Source organism: Manacus candei, unplaced genomic scaffold, assembly GCF_025592945.1.
Source record: "Manacus candei isolate 608988 ecotype Guabito, Panama unplaced genomic scaffold, ASM2559294v1 h1tg000119l, whole genome shotgun sequence".
Lineage (NCBI taxonomy): Eukaryota > Metazoa > Chordata > Aves > Passeriformes > Pipridae > Manacus > Manacus candei.
The window spans coordinates 1,771,003-1,788,274 of record NW_026138167.1 but is presented as its reverse complement, the minus strand read 5'-3'; the positions used below and the strand labels follow the sequence as shown (position 1 = coordinate 1,788,274).

The 17,272-nt window shown below is 43.2% G+C and overlaps 1 protein-coding gene across 2 annotated transcripts in view; it reads left to right on the top strand.

Annotated features, from left to right (window-relative positions):
• Positions 1–2,604, top strand: part of ANXA2 (annexin A2) — a 38,011-nt gene extending 35,407 nt beyond the window's left edge. For both annotated transcript variants that reach the window (XM_051770529.1, XM_051770530.1), the window contains exons 11-13: positions 598–656; positions 1,257–1,379; positions 2,277–2,604. In XM_051770529.1, the coding sequence (XP_051626489.1) occupies positions 598–656; positions 1,257–1,379; positions 2,277–2,336 (242 nt within the window). In that variant the 3' untranslated portion in view covers positions 2,337–2,604. The remainder of the gene's footprint in view (positions 1–597; positions 657–1,256; positions 1,380–2,276) is intronic.
• The last annotated feature ends 14,668 nt before the right edge of the window (positions 2,605–17,272 follow it).

Below are 17,272 nucleotides of genomic sequence, written 5' to 3'. Positions count from 1 at the left end.
AGGAACAGGGGGTGAGAGGAGAGGCCAGACAGGCAGTGGAGGATGAGAGGGGCTGATGGGGGAGCTGGTTTGACACTGAATTCTCTGAAAGGGGGAGGCAGGTGTAAGGCTGGGACTGTGCCATGGGGTGAGGATGACAAGGATGTCACCGTGTCTGAGAGGGGGCCCTGGAAGAGGGAAATCCATTGCAGACTAAGGGTGAACTGGGAGCTCTGAAATGCAAATGGAGTATAAACAGAGCTCAGCCTTGAAAGGGAGGCTTCCTATGGATACAAGGAGTGATTCCAGAAGAGGGATTGCTTATAGAAGTGGAAGGAGTTGTGGAATGTGTGGAGGAGGTTTAGCATTCTGAAATGGCACCATCCACGGAGGGAAATACCATCTCAGAATGTAAACATTTGTGGCTCAGTCACAGCCAAACAACTTCTAAGTAACAGCTCAGGTAAAAATGATTTCTTCATTTCCTCTTTTGGAAGAACTTTTGCTGAAAATCTTATTTTGACTACTTATCATATCTTTCAAAATGGCTCCATTCTGTGTCCTGCTGTTCTGTGTATGGGCCGGATATTTAACTATTCTCTCTCTCTCTCTCTTCAGTCCAGTGCATTCAGAACAAGCAGCTGTATTTTGCAGACAGACTGTATGATTCCATGAAGGTAGGGAAGACTGTTCTTTCATTATGCTATTTTTATTTTGCCATTGTTTCATCAAATTTTGATTCCTTAGGCACTTCTATTCATATGATGTATGACTGGCATGTGAATAAATTAACAATTACTTAATATTGTTCAAAAGCATTTTTTAACACTGGATAATCTATTCAGATTTATCTGGTACAGGGAAATATAGGGAAGGGTCTCATAATAATGACCAGTATTAGATCAATTGATTATAATTAGCAAAGTTAGACACATCTTTTGCAAGTAACCAAGAGCTGATAGCAGAAAAAGCCATCTCAAAACATTTTCCCAAGAAAAGGGATGAAAGAGAAAGGCCTGGTGACAGGCACTGGGCAATACCAGGAAGGCCTCCTGGTGAACCCAAACTGCTGCTTACAGTCTAAGCTACTGGTCAGCCACTGCTGATGAGAAAGGTATACTCATGCTCCAATTCCTGGGTCATCACAGCCACCTTACTTAGAAGATTTAATTCATGACATCTTTTATTTCTACATCTCAGTTGCTGTCTTACCATTAGATGCAGTGGCTTTTTGTGCCCCTCAGCTGTTGCAGTTCTCAGTGTGTCTCTGCCTGCAGGGCAAGGGAACCCGTGACAAGGTGCTGATCAGGATCATGGTCTCCCGCTGCGAGGTCGACATGCTGAAAATTAAGAGTGAATTCAAGAGGAAATATGGAAAATCTCTCTATTATTTCATCCAGGCAAGTTTTTCAGCTTTTGCTTTATATCATGGACCTTTGCAGCAGTCCTCATTGGATTAGTTGTACCACTGGAGTTCATGGGGGGTGTTTTAGGCACTGCACTATTGAAAAACCCACCTTTAACTTCACAGTTGACAGCTGGTACAATTCCTGGCAGCCACCTGACAGTGCATGCAGGCTCTGTGCAATCAGCTGGTGTGTTCTGAAGGAAAAGTCTGCTCACCTGTCCCAATCCTCAGATCAAAAGAAAAGAAAAACAGAATTCCTCTGTGGTTGCTGAGGGAAAATTGAGCATCTAAACTGCTGCTGCCTTTCATTTCAGTGCTCGAGGAGTGACTTTTAGCTAGAGTGATTTTTTTCCATTTCAGTGAGTGGCCAGGGGCTATAGGTGCTAGGTTTCACTTAACTTGGGGCACAGGTAAAGAGCTTGTGCATCTGTTTAAAAATTAGCCTTCTACCCACCCTCACAACAGCATATGATACATTTTTTCTTGTGTAGATGAAGTTGAAGAAAATATTTAAGAAAAATCTTAAGCCAGAAGCTTTTCCTAAAGACGTCAATTGCAGATAATAAACAAATTTTTTAAATAGTGAACTTGATGTATGATTTTTGCAGTGATCAGTGACAAGAAACAGAATTGAGTCCTTCAGCTTCCTTTCACTGTGTTACTCTTCTTTTCATACCAAAATTTCTATCCGTTCTTGGCCTTGCAAGAATGATAAATAATTTCAGTTCACACATAAGTAAAACTCAGTCTAGATAGTCCCCTCCAGGCTGACAGGGCTTCAACTGTGAATCATAGACTGTCCCACAGGTTTGGAATATAATGCATATACTACTGTATTTTGTGACTATTCCTCATATGTATTTTGTATTTTTCTTCCCTTGCTTTACAGCAAGACACAAAGGGGGATTACCAGAGGGCACTGCTGAACCTGTGTGGTGGAGAGGACTGAAAACGGTGATGGAAGACACCCAAACCTAGAGACATGCCTTTTTTCCTCTTCATTTTACTGTAATGCTAGAAAAACCTGAGTTGCCTAGCTAGCCTTGGCTTGCCCTCGTCCCTGCCAGAGCCGTGCTCTTTGTGCTTCCCCGCTCTGTGCGTGCCCCTCTCAGCCTGGCTCTGCCCAAGGAACCTTCCAGAGAAACGAGGTTACACGTGCTTGTCAAAGGCCCTGCCTCTCTGTGCCATGTTTCTAATAAAACAGAATTTAAAATGAAGTTATACTTTAAGACCTTTTACTTTCAGACCTTGATTTGAAAACTGTGTGAAGAGTTGATACGTATTTAGACTTCGCTGTCCATTTTCTGTGTATTTTTTTTTCCTGTTAGGGTTCACTGCTTGTGGCTGAAACTTTATCTTCTTCCCTCAAGCCCTTCATGTGTTTAATGATTCAATTTCTGAACTGCTCCAAACCCATTTGGAGTGCTGTGTCCAGTTCTGGGCTCCTCAGGACAAGTAAGGCAAGGAGCTACTGGAGAGGGTCCAGCAGAGGCCACAAAGATGATGAGGGATCTGGAGCATCTCTCTTATGAGGAGCTGGGCCTGTTCAGTCTGGAGAGAAGACTGAGAAGGGATCTTATTAATAACTATAAATATCTCCCAGGCGGGTGCCATGGGGATGGCTCCAGACTCTTTTCGGTGGTGCCCTGTGACAGGACGGGGAGCAATGGCCATAAACTAAAACTCAAGGAGTTCCACCTCGACAGGAGGGAGAACTTCTTTCCACTGAGGGTGGCAGAGCCCTGAACTGCTGCCTGGGCAGGCCGTGGAGTCTCCTCTCTGGAGACGTTCAAACCCCCCTGGACGTGTCCCTGTGTACCCGCTCCAGGTGACCCTGCCCGGGCAGGGGCTGGGACTGGGGGATCTCCAGAGGGCCCTTCCATCCCTAACGATCCTGTGATTATTCCCCCTCCCCCCAATAAACGCCACTGAAACCTGAGCCGTGGGCGAGGGGCAAATACTCTCCAAGGTTTAAACCCTTCCCGAGCCTGTGCGCGAGGGGAAAACCCTCACTCTGAACCCTCCTCGAGCGCCCGTGAGTACCCGGAGCGTTCCCTGCATGGGCCTGGGGCGAGGTCGCTGCCCCCGGGGGTCGGTCCGGCCCCTTCCGAGACAAAGAGGTGAGGGGGGAGTTCCCCGCCTTCCTCAGCCCCGCAGGGACAGGGACATGGACAGGGACGGGGCCGGGCGGTGCCGAGGGAAAGCAGGGCCGGGGCCGCGCTGGGAGCTCCCTCCGGGCACGGGCGGGTCCGCGCCCGCTGGAGGGCACCGCTCCCGCCTCGCTGCGGCACTGTCTCCTCACACCCTGTGGAAGCCGTGCCCTGACGTGCGGGAAAAGCTTTGCTCCTTTCTCCCAACTGGGAGCGGGGCCCGTGCCCGCCACGCGTGAGGGCTGAGGCAGCGCCCGCCCCCCGGTGAAGGGACCGTCCCGGTGAAGGGCTGTCCCGGTAAATGGCTGTCCCGGTTAAGGGCTGTCCCGGTAAATGGCTGTCCCGGTAAATGGCTGTCCCGGTACAAGGGCTGTCCCGGTTAAGGGCTGTCCCGGTACAAGGGCTGTCCCGGTTAAGGGCTGTCCCGGTACAAAGGCTGTCCCGGTTAAGGGCTGTCCCGGTAAATGGCTGTCCCAGTAAAGGGCTGTCCCGGTACAAGTGCTGTCCCGGTTAAGGACTGTCCCGGTACAAGGGCTGTCCCAGTAAAGGACTGTCCCAGTACAAGGGCTGTCCCGATTAAGGGCTGTCCCGGTAAAGGTTTGTCCCGGTAAATGGCTGTCCCGGTTAAGGGCTGTCCCGGTACAAGGGCTGTCCCAGTAAAGGGCTGTCCCGGTAAAGGTTTGTCCCGGTACAAGGGCTGTCCCGGTACAAGGGCTGTCCCAGTAAAGGGCTGTCCCGGTGCTCTCTGGGCTCGGGTACCCCCATCCCCAGCACAGCTGTAACACAGATCGCAGAGCTGTCCCAAGATAAAATTATTTCCTCCTTTCCAGCTGTTACTCCCTTGGAAGTGCAGCGCTGCCTGCAGGTGCCGGCTGTGTTCCCTCGGCCGCTGTCCGGGTTGCAGCCCTGTTCCAAAGGCTCTTGTGCTCCTCAGAGATGATTTTGAGGCTTTTTCAATCACCTTTCAGACAGAAGAAGCACACTGTGTTCTGCTTCATGCCACTCTTAAAAAAGTGAGAGATCTTGCTTTAAGTATCATTGGCTGTAGACCACAAGAAATATTTCGAGTAAAAACGCTGCCGTTGATAAAATATGGGTAACTTAAATGCACAAATGATACAATTTTTCAGGAGCAGCACCAATTTAATGCCTGATGGAGCAGTGTCATTCACACCTGTTTATAAAATGCCTCTCTGCCTAGATTTGTACATTTAAAAACTATTGCTGAGGTAGCAAATCACTCTTGGAATCTAATTAGGTAAGTCATCTCTATAAATGTTGCTTGCTCAAATGTGGCCCTATAAAAGAAATCAAACAGCAAGCATTTCTGCAGTCAGTGGAATGAACAAGTGGAATTTGATGGCTGGCACGCTCTGCCTTGCTGCTGTAGGAGGGTCACAATTGCAGGCAGTCGTTCTTCAGGAGCACAGCCATGTTAAATAAACCAGCAGGATTTCAAAGGCCAGCACCACTTTTGCTGACTGTAGACTAGAAAGCAAATTACTCCCCTATAAGATTGAGAAGCTTTCTAGAAATTCAAGTTATCTGTTGGCATTGTTGATTTTTTTTTTAATTACTGATGTTCCAGATAGGAACAAATTTGCAAGCTCTGGTGTTGATCCTGTCATTTGCTTGCAGGCCTGCTAATACGCTGTCCATGGAGGTGTATTGCAAAAATCAGGTCTCCTAGGCTTTGAAAGACAGGAATACCTTGAAGAATGGTGTTTGACTGTGCTGCAATGTTGTATTAGTAAATCCCCACCTGGTAAATTGAATATACAAATCAGAAAACCTAATCAAACTTTCAGTTCCTGATAATAAAATTCAGACCATTACTCTATCTAAGACCTATTTGCCTTCAAAAAAAAACCCAAAAATTAAGCTTTGCTTCTCCCGATCTTTGCTGTCCCAAGAATGTGTGAAGGAAGGGTCCAATTCCTTTTTTTTAATTTTTTCCAGGTCAGATCTTGATTCAGTTTCTTGTGTTTGCTCTTTGATGTTCCCATTTCAACAAACACATGCAACACCAAAACTTTTACACTTCACTGGCACTGTTTCTTTAACTTTCCCAAATTACACACCAAATAGCAATAACGGGATTTAATTGGATATGTCCTCGTTTCTTACCAGACTTGCTGTTTAACACAGACATTGGGATATAGAGCTGAAGAACTGTACCTTTGGGCAGGTATCAACTTAAACCCACTAAGAAATAGTGATGTTTTCAACATGGTGAGGTGGTTTCCTGTCCAATGTGTAAGGGTGACTTTTACTGTTCCTTACAGAATTCCCTCACTCGTATTTCAGAGGAATTAATCTAAGTCCGAGTCTAAACAGTCTAACTAAGATAATGTGTGGAACAGCTGCCAGGCCTGTACTAGGACATGATAGGTGCTTGGTGCAAAAATCCTTATTTCTGCAATTTCTAACTCCATTTGCACAGCATCTCAACATCTTATAAAAACGAGTGGTTTGTTAGTGCTGTGCATTGACAAGCAGTCATGCAAGAGGTTTTACAAGTGAGAAGCACATTTAAAATGGTTTAATTAGATTAAAATGTAGTTCAGTCAAAACTTAAGCCAACATTTACATGCTGGTGAAAGACAGGGTTCCTTGCAAGATGGAAGCTTTAAATCCTTGCTGTTAAAATCCCTTTTTCATTAACGTTAAGAAGCTGTATATCGTTTTACTTCTCAGATGGGTGATTGCTCTCAGAACGCTGCTGTGACTGTTTATAAGGACTTTCCTCAAGTGCAGGTTTTTTGACACTGCCCTGAGGAGTGCCGTGCTCTTCAGAAGCACCACACAGAGAAGCAGATTTTGGGCTTGGGTTGGGAGGGAAGGGTGTGTTTCTGTGACATCCTGCACCTTCTAGGCAAAGATAACCGTGCCTGGGTGGCTGTTCGGACCCAGGCGTTTCTATGCAGGGTCCTTTGGGGCTCCGAGAAACGAGGAACTGGGAGCGAAAGTGGAGTCCTTCGGGCGCTCCCGGCGCAGTGTCAGCGGCTGCTCACGAGAGGGAGCTCCGAGAAAGCGGCAGGTTCTCCTGCAGCCACAGCACAACAAAATCGGGATCCCTCTGTGTATGAACTCTGCTCTCTCCAAACATTTACATTCCCCGGCTCGAAGCCTTCATGTCAAAATTTCAGTTTCATCTTCCAGTATTTTTCCCGGTATATAAAACTCACGGTCTGCTCTGAAAAAATTCCCCAATTTTTGTAATTGCTCTCTTCAGGCACAGGCAAACTGAACGATTTCTTATGTTCTAATCATGTTATGAATTTCCAAAACCGAAAGGTTTTCTACAAAGAACCTTTCAAAGAGTGGGCGAATAAGGAATTTTCTCCCTTTTCTTTAACAAGAAGTGGTTTTGATCTTGAAATTACCTGCTGCTTCCTGATTTAAAACAGGTACACATTGTTATTTTCTCAGTAGAAAATGAAATACATCACCATATCTTTTGCTATATTAATAATAGCACTTCAGGATTTAATTGCTAGCATTGCACACTCTGCATTTTCACTATCTTTGCTAATAATAAAGCACCTGTGCCATTAAATTAGATTTTTCTAAAGGAGATATTTCCAGGTATTCATGTGTATTAACCATACTTTCCTCTCACTCTAACTGATGTGTTCACAACAGGCAATGTTTTTAAAATTATGATACAGAAAGAATTTGTTCAATTATGTGGGGTGACTTTGTTTATGTTCAGTTTATGCATTGCTAGTGACAAGAAAAGGAGATATTTATTAAACTTCCTTTTAGTACAGTTTATTTAGGATCCTGTTTAATGCTGAGTACACACACCAAAAAAAACCCACCACCGTATCTGGCTATTTAGAGAGAGTGATTGGAACACAGACTGTAGTGTTGGTGGTTCCTGATTGAATAACTACTAAATGATGTGGCCAATACTCTTCTCTCCTCTGCTAAATGTCCTTTTCTGGCTGGTTTATACGTATTTATTTTCAGGTAATGGTTTACTTGTAAGGTGAAAATAAGCTTTAAGATTTGTGAAGGCTATTTCTAAACATACACAGAACTTATCTGAAAACCTGCTTTTAATATTATTATTAGTGACAAGATACTCACTAAATCTATTTTATCGCTTACATGTAGAAATCAGGAATAATTATCTGATTCAAAATAATAATTGTATTAAATTTTGAATTTATTCAGTGTTTTGCAGTTATGTTGCTTGAAAGAGAAAGGTTTATTTAAAGTAGCTTTAATACTATTTGATTTTAAAATAAATGCAACAAAAGCTGAAGTAAAGATGGGTAAACATTTTTGGAAAATAGTTTTTAAATACTTTGTAAAAAATAGTAAATTAATATTACTTTACAGGTTTTCTATGAATATATAGTAAATTACCTTTTGTCTGTGAGAAGGTATGGCAATTAACTTACTACAAATATATTAACAGCTATGTGCTTAAATATGTCAGTAGAGCAACAGTTGGCATTATTTAATAAATACATTAATAACAGGGGATCTAAATTCTATTTTTTCTTCCCCATTAGAGAAAAAAAAAAAAGTGGTAGGAGCTCTTTAGGTGTGTTTTGGCTTTACTGTGACCTCTTAGTCCTGAATTTTCTCCCTGGCTGCAGGAAGGCTTTTCCCTGTGAGCAGGAAGCAGGTTGTGCAGTGTGGTGGTTCTGTGACTGCATCAATGCCACCATTGCAAATGAGCAATTACAGGGGGAGTTTTTTCGGGTCTCTTGGAAATTTGTTTTATTGCAAACACACTCAGGATTTCAAGGTTTTAATAGTTTGCTTTTAAACCCTTTACATGAAAGGATCTTATTTAGTAAATCTTTGGGGTAAATCAAGGAGAGAAGAGGCCGATGTAAGTTGGAATTACATCTGGGACAGTGGCAGACTTTTTTCACCCTGGTTTTATTTGTGCCTTTTTTTTTTTTTTTTTAGTAGCGGAACTCTTAATGAAACAACTGCTTTTTGTTTTCTCATTGTGTTCAGTTCTCACATGCTGCATGTTTGATGTGTGCAGATGGGACAATATTCCTCTTTTTTCTGTTCTTTGTCAGTCTTGGTCTATTTTATTTTACTTTGAGAAAACTGGGATAACCTGTCAGTTCAAAACCTGCCTGGGTATGAGCTGCAGTAGTCTGTGTGTGCTATGTAGAAGAAAATTTAAAAAGATTAATAGGGTGGGATTTACTTTTTCGGTTATTTCCTCCTTCCACCATTTCTTGCCATTGACAAGGAGAGAGGATTGTGGAGAGAAATCAGAAGTGGAGTTATTTCAGAAATAAACTGCTGTATCTGTAACTGGTGGTGATGTTAATGCAGTGTTTTAAAACAAGTTGTTGGAACTGTGTAGAAGCCAAAAGGCTGAAAATAATGAACTTCAGTAAGGTAACTGATGAACTGACAAAAAAATTCAGGCTCTGTGTGTGTACGAGTCGAGCTCAGACTTAGGAGAACAGAACATGGGAAATAAAATTGCAGTCTGCTTTTCTCTCTCCTTTGTTTCAAGGAGTTGTGGGCAGGTATTTTGGATTAGTACAGGTCATAGCTCACAAAACACCTTGATGTGAGATTAAACTGCAGAGATGCCTCTCGAGGTTCTGTGTATAAGAACTGGATTTTAGAAGGACAAGAAGTTGGGTAAGTAGCAGATAATTCACATGTAGAGATTGATCTCCTCTGATTAAATATTAGCAAGAAAAGAGGGGAATGTCGTGTGCAGTTTATCAAAGGAAGCCCATGAGATGAGACAGCAACACTGTGATCCCTGGGGAGATGTGTCTGCCAAGCCCTAAAAGCCTCCCTGAGCTGCCCAAGGAAGGGAAATGTTGCCTCCTCACAGCAGCCTTGCCCAGGTTCTGGAGGGTTGCAGGCCCTCCAGCCAGGACAGAGCCCCACTGCCCTTGCTCAGGGGGTCTCCTCACCAGGGCAGACCCTGGGCTTGCAGACACCCTGGCTCTTTGATCCCAGAATTCCTTTGTCTCTGAGCTTCATCCTTGGCATCACATATTCTTATGCCACTGGAAAATCTCATTGTTTTAGAAAAAATCATAACTGAAAGAAGTTGTCAGCAATTATAAATGGACATGAATTGGGTTGTGAAATGCTCTTAATTCAGGATTAATACTGTAACTTCTGTGCTCTGTAAGTACAGCTGTCCTCTTCTCCCCCCCAACAAGATGCTAGGTAACATTTTCTACATTTTCCCAGTGCAGACATGAGTGCAAGTTTAAAACAGTCTTACCAAGGTGTACTGTTCTCTCTTTCATTAATCTGGCAGCAGTTTGGACTCACTAATAGAAGAAAAAAGGAAACACTGTATGGGACAGAACTATCTGATTGCAGTTCCCCTTGTGTTCCTCATCTATTGCATGACATTATCCAAATCATTCAATTTATCTCAGTTTCCCTTTTAAGCTAGAAATTAATTTCTTCTTTTTAAACTAAAAAAAAATATACATTCTTAAGTAATTCCTGATACAGCAAACCTTCTACAGCAATTGATGTGCTGTTTTCATTAAGTGTTTTCAGTTCCCAAGTTCAGTTCTTCAGGACTGATTAACATTAATGATTATGTTTCAGTTCAGATGCTGCCTGGGAAATGTGTTTTGAAGCTTTGATCCAATTTTCATAGCCTGTGTATCTGAGCTGGTTTTCCCAGGTGCACAAGTACTTTCCCAGCTGTCCAAGCTGTGGGTCTTGCACTGGGATGAGAGTGAACCTCTGAAAACTTGGGAGCAGGCACCCAAGTGGGAATGCACAGTTCAGTGTACAGTGCTGTGGATTCAGTGGAACAGCTGGTGGGAGTGCACCTGTCAGACTGCAGGATTTGGGCAAGGCTTGTCTTGTGATAGAACTGTTCTGTCTGTGCAGGTCTCAGTGTTTGGGAGCCTGTCATCAGTGGTTCCGAGGGGGTTTTCCTGTATCCATTTCAGAACAACTGCATCCTCTGCCATCCTGTCCCAAATCAATGGACCAGAGAATGCACATAGTTTTTCAGACCTGTTTTCCAATCTACCTGTCTTTCAAACACATATACATAATCTGGGTAACAGGAGCACTAAGCTTTGAGCACAGATTCAAGGTGCTCTCTGCTCCCTTCCTGATCCTTCTGAAGTACCTTCACCTCTCTTCTTTTTTTCCCCCTACGATTCTTTTAATTTTCCCCTCTTAACTCATGTGGAATAAAAAAGTAGAATGAGTCTAGGGCCTTGATCAGGAATATCAGTTAAGAAGGCTGATGCTGATTTTGGTATTTAGGGATATTTGAGAAGACAAGGTAAAGGAACGAATTTTCCTTTCCATGGTAAATACCACACGAGATCATTGAAAAGAGCTCAGCTTTGTATTAGTTCATAGATTTGCCATTAGACCATTAAGAGGGTCATTAGACTGATTCAAATTCAGTGTCAGATTTTCCAGCTGGGCTTTGTTGGTATTAGTGGCACTGGTGTGTTCAGAGTGAATGGCAGGATGTGTCCACCACTGCCAGGATGCTGCTCCTGATCCCTCTGCCAGGCTCTACCAGGAATTTATTGTCATTTAGTGTAAATATTGGGGAGAACATAAGCTTTTGTAATGCTTAATGTTTTATTGGCTATAAAAGATAAAATATAGAGTAAAGGGAAGTAAAATAGTATTTTGTTAGGTCAGGAGTTAGATTTATGCTCCTACTTACTGATAGAATAATCAGTGGGTCATAAAGATCAGACTGCCTGCCTCCTATCTCTCTCTTTTTTGTGTGTGTGTGTATTCCACAATCCCTTCTTTGTGATACTTAGGCCCATGGGAGCTTACCAAAACACCAGGTCCCTTTTGTCCAAGGGTATTAAATTATCTGTTTAGATCAAGCAGAATGTAGTGGATGCTTCTGTTTGAGACATTAAGCAGTTGGGATAGGACTAAATAGACTGGGATGCTTGACATGTGCAAATGGAGCACTTGCTCACAAGGGACACTGAGCAGCCTTGTGAGCTAATTCAGCACACACAAGGTAGACATTAAATAAATTGTGCATTACCATTTGGTGGGGAGTAATAAGCAAAGAGATCTCAAGTCTTCAGCTTAAAAGCAGTGATAGTGCACGTTTCCCACTGTTCCATGACATGTCTGGTGTGCTCTTATTCCAATAGATGAATAGTGGAAATAGTGTTTGAAGGTTTCTCGGGAAAATGGCAACACATGGAGACTTCTCATTAGATTGAAAATCCCTCTGCTGTGATAAAATTGGAAAGATCTTCTGATCAGTGTTAGAGGAAGCAAAGCCTGAGTGGCACCGTGAGGGAATTCTCTTTGGTAGAGAGGGTGCTGTGGCAGAAGCATCTTTGTCACAGTGAAATTGTCCAGCAGTGATACAGAGAATTTCATAGTCTATCAGAATGACAAAGGGCTTTTTTTTGCCTTTCCCTCCATAAGTAGCAGACTGGGGTGGGCTTGCAGATGTGAGTTACTCTAAAACCTTTGGTAATTCCATTAGTGCCTTTTGGAAGGGGCTGCTCTGGACACATGATGTTTTGTTGGATTAAGACTTCATTCCCAATTGTCCTGTTAAACCAACTTACTCGGAGGGTAAAATTAATCCCAAAGATTTATTCCAAATAACTTAATTTGGTAAAGCCTGCAAGAGAGTGCTGGTCTCAGTAAAGCCTGGTGTAGGCAGTGCTTGGTATCAGTGTTATGCCCTTTGTTAATTGTATGAAGTTTGCAAGAACCATGTGCCTGCTTTTCCTCTTGAAACAAGGGGTTTGGGTTTGCTTCTGATCACTTTTCCCCTCTTCCTTTTCTTACTTAGACCATTCTTTCTACCCCTCAGCAGGAAAAAGGAAACCCCCTCTCTTTCTCCCCCTACAAAATGACTGGTGTTGTGCAATTCAAAACATGAAGAGGGAAAACCTGGAACACACTTGTCATTCTTTCCATATGCATGAGGTAGTGCAGTCTTACATTTCTAGATGTGCAGAAAGGGATTTTTTATATTCAAGTCTCATCCTCCTGCTTACCTGCACTGACACAATTGCTTCCAGGAAAAAAGCTGCAATCCTTGCAGGAGCAGGACAACAGTGGTTATGCACCAAATCCTTTGTGCTCTGGAAGTCAGGCTGAGCTCTCAGCTGCCAGAGTGGACAGTGGCACAGAGGCAGGATCACACTGGGCCTGGGTGGTGATATGGACTTCTTCAGGGCTTTCCTTTAAAATCAAGGAATGCCCTGTGTGCATAGCTCACAAGACTGGCAGTATGGGGAAAAGATATGAAGAACAATACTGTGTACATTTTTATTCTGGCTTTTATCCCAAGAGATCCCAGAGAGCTTCAATAACTACCGTGGAACCTGCCTTTAAAGAAGAGAGTGACAGGCCTCAACTATTTCAGCACATTTCCATGAGGGTTTTTTCCCCTCACAGAGTGGTTCATGTTTCTATCTCTGATGGGAAGGGGAGGGGGGGCATGGCTGCGTTTGGGGAGGTTTATATCTGTACAGCTCTGCTGCTATCCCCGTGAGACACAGGGAAAGCATTTTTTGTCTGCAGCTCCGGGATAGCAGCGCACGAGAAGCAGCTCACTGTGGCCGTGCTGCTCTGAAAGGACTTGCTCTCTGCAAAACTTCCTTCCTTCTGCAGGGGTGATGTGACCTGCTGCTGCTCCTACACTGAGGCTCACTTGCTCATGGTGCAGTGAATTGTCTTTGATAGTTCCTGCAGACAGACACTCTGCTCACATTCAGCACAGTGGAACAAAGCACCCTATGCCTCATAGTGGAAGGGGGGGAAGTGAAGTTCTCTCTATACCTGTGGTTTGATGAGGCAGGTGACCTAAATGGCCATCTCTCCTTGTCACTAACTGTCACCAGTCTGTCTGCTTTGAAATAAAACACAAGGAGTCTTCCTAGGCCAGGTCAGCTATGGGATTCCCTGCAGCATTAACTCCTTGCCTGGTGGAATGTCTTGACTCTCCTCTCCTTAGAAACTGAACTGGTGAAATGAGAACCTGGGTCACAGGAATAAAAAGGACATCTTAGAATTGAACCAGCCGAGCGCTGCTCTCTTTGGCTCTCAACACTTCCAGTTGCTGCTACAGGGCACAAGATCCTTTTTAGAGCCCAGTGCTACTAATGAAATATGACACTTTTATTAAATATGTAAAACCCCCCCATTGTCAGGTACATCCAGTGTACCAGGACAGCTGAGCAGTGCTCTGGGCTGCAGGCAGGGATTTGCCAAGTCTGCCAAAACATCCCTCCAGGACCGGTGACAGAGCCCTGCAATGCACCCTCCTGCACAACTGCACTGCTCGGCTGCCTTCACTGCACCTACAGGAAAGGAGCTTCTGCAGGGGCAGATGTTGGCCTCATACCAACCCTAAATAATGGATGGCACCAGCATTTGTATTCTTCTTTTGTGGAGCCAGTCTATGAGTTGTTTCACTGGCTCCCAGAGCCCAAGGAAATACAGTTTGGAGCCAGCTCTGGTTGCACGGCTCTGGTTTGCTCAGCTCAGGAAGAAGCAGGGGCTGTTTCAGATGGGCCATCTGGCTCTCTTGAATGAGCTTATTAGTAATAGTGGAGGTGGGTCTATTAGCCTGGGACAGAATTCAGAAACAGATGCTTTGTTTATGTGTAAAACATGGCTCCAAGCCAGAGTGCTAATCATGATTGCCTCTGAAGTGTTCTAATCATCTGTGTGCGGCTGCAGTGGCTCTGTGTTGTTTGTACAAGCTGGTAGTTTAGAGGTGTTGTGTACAAGATATTTGTAGTCATAATTTCTCCAAACAGGTTAAGGCAAACATTATGAGAATCAGCATATTAATGTGCTGTGTTTCAAATTAGAATTATAAACACACTTTCCTCATTGGAGGCCTAATCTGTGAGGAAGAAGCCAGATGTTTACTGATGACACCATTATTTAGAAGGACCTATCAAACTAAAACAAATCATTGTTGTTTAACTGGAGGAAAGCCTAGTTTTATGTACCAACTTAGGAAAACAGCTCTGTGCTGAGACTGACTGAAGAAGGTTTTTTCCTTCGGGCAGAAGGACGAACACGAATCCCAGCAGATTTGCAGGTTCCCCTCTGGCCTTGGGAAAGCCAAAGGAGGTGTGCCTGTGTTTCTGTAACCTGTGTGAAATGAGGGGAAACAAGAAATGAATAGTCCTGGCTTATTTTTACCATGAAACCATTCTGAGGCTGAGCAAAAGGACTAAATTACTTTTTAAGATTTCACTTAGCATTCAAGAAAGGTTCAAAATAATAGTAGAAAATTTTGTGAAAAATGGAAATTTTAGACACATTCTGTTTAATTTTTTTTTCCTCTGTTTCTTATTTGGATGCCTTTCTGAGAAGGGGAAATTATGACTGGCTAATGCATGAATGGTTAAAATCAAGGTTTTATTAATAAATTCTCTCATGTGTTTTGAAATGGTATTTTGTGATTTAAAAAAGTGATGGTTTCAGGCAGGGTGGCTCTATCTGTTCTTTTTTGTTTGGTTGGTTTTCTCCTTTCAAATCTCTGTTTCCATACCTTCTTTAATCACAGAAATCTGAAATCAAGGCAACTATCTGAATGATACTCAGTAAATGTTTGCTTCCATTGGTCTCTCAATAGAGTATATTCTCATCTTTTATAGCTTTGCATCAAAGCAACTTTGTTTTTCTCCTTCATTATCCTTTCCCATTTTGACAATATATGCCAGCCTTGTCTGTAACACCATGTTGTAGAAAATCATGTAAGCACATACTTAAAATACTTTTACATTAGTGTGAAGTTTAGCTTTTTGCTAAAGCATCTGGGCTTCAAAATATGCTTGAAACTTAAGCCAAAATATTGCTATGCCAAACACAGGTCTTTGCTCTGTACAAGGGAAAAAATAAGTTTTGCCTCATGATCCTAATCCTCTAAAGACAAGCTGGAATATTCCAGATATGTGCCACACCTGTATAATATATGTCATACTGTCTGTGGAGACATTAATTGATACCTTTGCTGTGGTCTGGTGGAGTTGTAGAACTATCAAAGGAAAACAACCTTTATTGAATCCTCTGTGTGTGTGTGTTACTCTGAATCATCAACCTGCCAAGTAGGGTATTCATAACCCTGTGAAATACAGTCTGAGTTAGCTCAGCTCCCTTCATTGTTTCCTGAAGGAACTGTGTGACAGAAGTACCCAAAATACCACAGTTGTGTCCACGTAGAAGAGACATAAGCTGTGCCTTTCATTTAGAAATGTGAAAGCTGTGGTTTAGCTGTGCATATGAACAGACCATGAGTTGTAGCTTCTTGGGATGCCAGGTGGCAGGTAAGAGAAAACAGTGAGCACGCAGTGGAACAAAACCTGGCACCATCCACCTGTATCTGCTGCTAATTATACCGTGTCAGCTCTTTTTGTTCCTTCTTGATTGCAGACATGTAAAGGTTGGGTGAGTGAAAGCACACCTGTCATCCTTTTGAGAGCATTAGAGAGCTCAGCACTCTCAGTTCTCTCACTGAAATCCTCTCAGAGGTCTGGACTGGCACACGAGAGCTCTGAGCAGAGCCTGTCACAGCACTCGTCGTGCAGCCCTTTTGTGGCGAGACACCGCGGCCCAGGAGAGGTACAAAAATAACTCAGGGCTCACAAAACACCTCCACCCCCCCAGAGTGTGGAGGCCTAATTGGTAGAAATCCCTGCTGCACCTATCCCTGTCCTATCTGTCAGCGGGCTGGGCACGGCTCTCAAAGCACAGAGACGAAAGGAAGAGGTGTTTAATTTCTCTTCTGTGCGTCAGAACTTCCTGACAGCACAGAAGACCATAAAATAAATAGTCCTTCCTATTTTAATTAGCCAGTCCCTCATTTTTGCAGCTGCTTTGACAAGTGCATCATTGGTTTCCCTTGACTTTCACACGAGGGCATCAAAGGGGGGATCTTGTGCATGGAGCAACAGGCAGCTCTCGTGTTCCTGGCATTGTCCAGGCTGGGAGTGCCATGGTTTGTGTGAGGAGCTTTATTACCAGCCCTGTGGAATTCTCTCTGTGTTGGATGTATTAACGACTGTGGTGAGTTTTCTCTGTGTTCAGTTCATAAGGAGTTCAATGGCATTTATATCTTCATAATGAAGTGAGGATGTAAAATACTCCTCTGCTTAGCCATAGCATCAAATAGAAGATAGCTGAGAAATTAAAAATATAACTGAGCCTTTTATTAAGACTGTGCACTCTTCAAAACTGTGCACTCTTAAGTAGCATGTGCTATTTAGTTGGATATTTGGTATACCTTTTGTTAGGAGTGAGGAGGGTATCACTGTGAGGCCAGATTCAATGGTCCTGCCCCGAGAAAAGCTCCCACTGACTCTTGTTCAATAGAGACCACGGAATTTGTCAGGGGAGGAATGAATTTTACCTTCATAGGCTGAAAATGTCTAATTAAGGGCCCAGGTGGGGGTTTTTTGAAGTCAGTTGGGGCTATTCGTGGAGGGAGCAACTGTTCAGCATAAGTAAAGATGTCTGGCCCAAAAAACTTCCAACAAATGTTGTACTGTGTTAAAATAATCTGAGAGTCAAACACAGACCAAATGTAGCATTTCAGTTAATGAAACTATTATACCATGTTTCCCTAGGAAACTTGTAATTATAATTAATTACCTCAAATCTTCTACTAATCCATTTGAGCTTAGAAAAGACATGAATTTTAAAAAAGTTAATTTTCTGCTGCTATGTTACTGTCTTTGAACATCTGAATATTTGAAGTAACATTACAACTGAATGACTT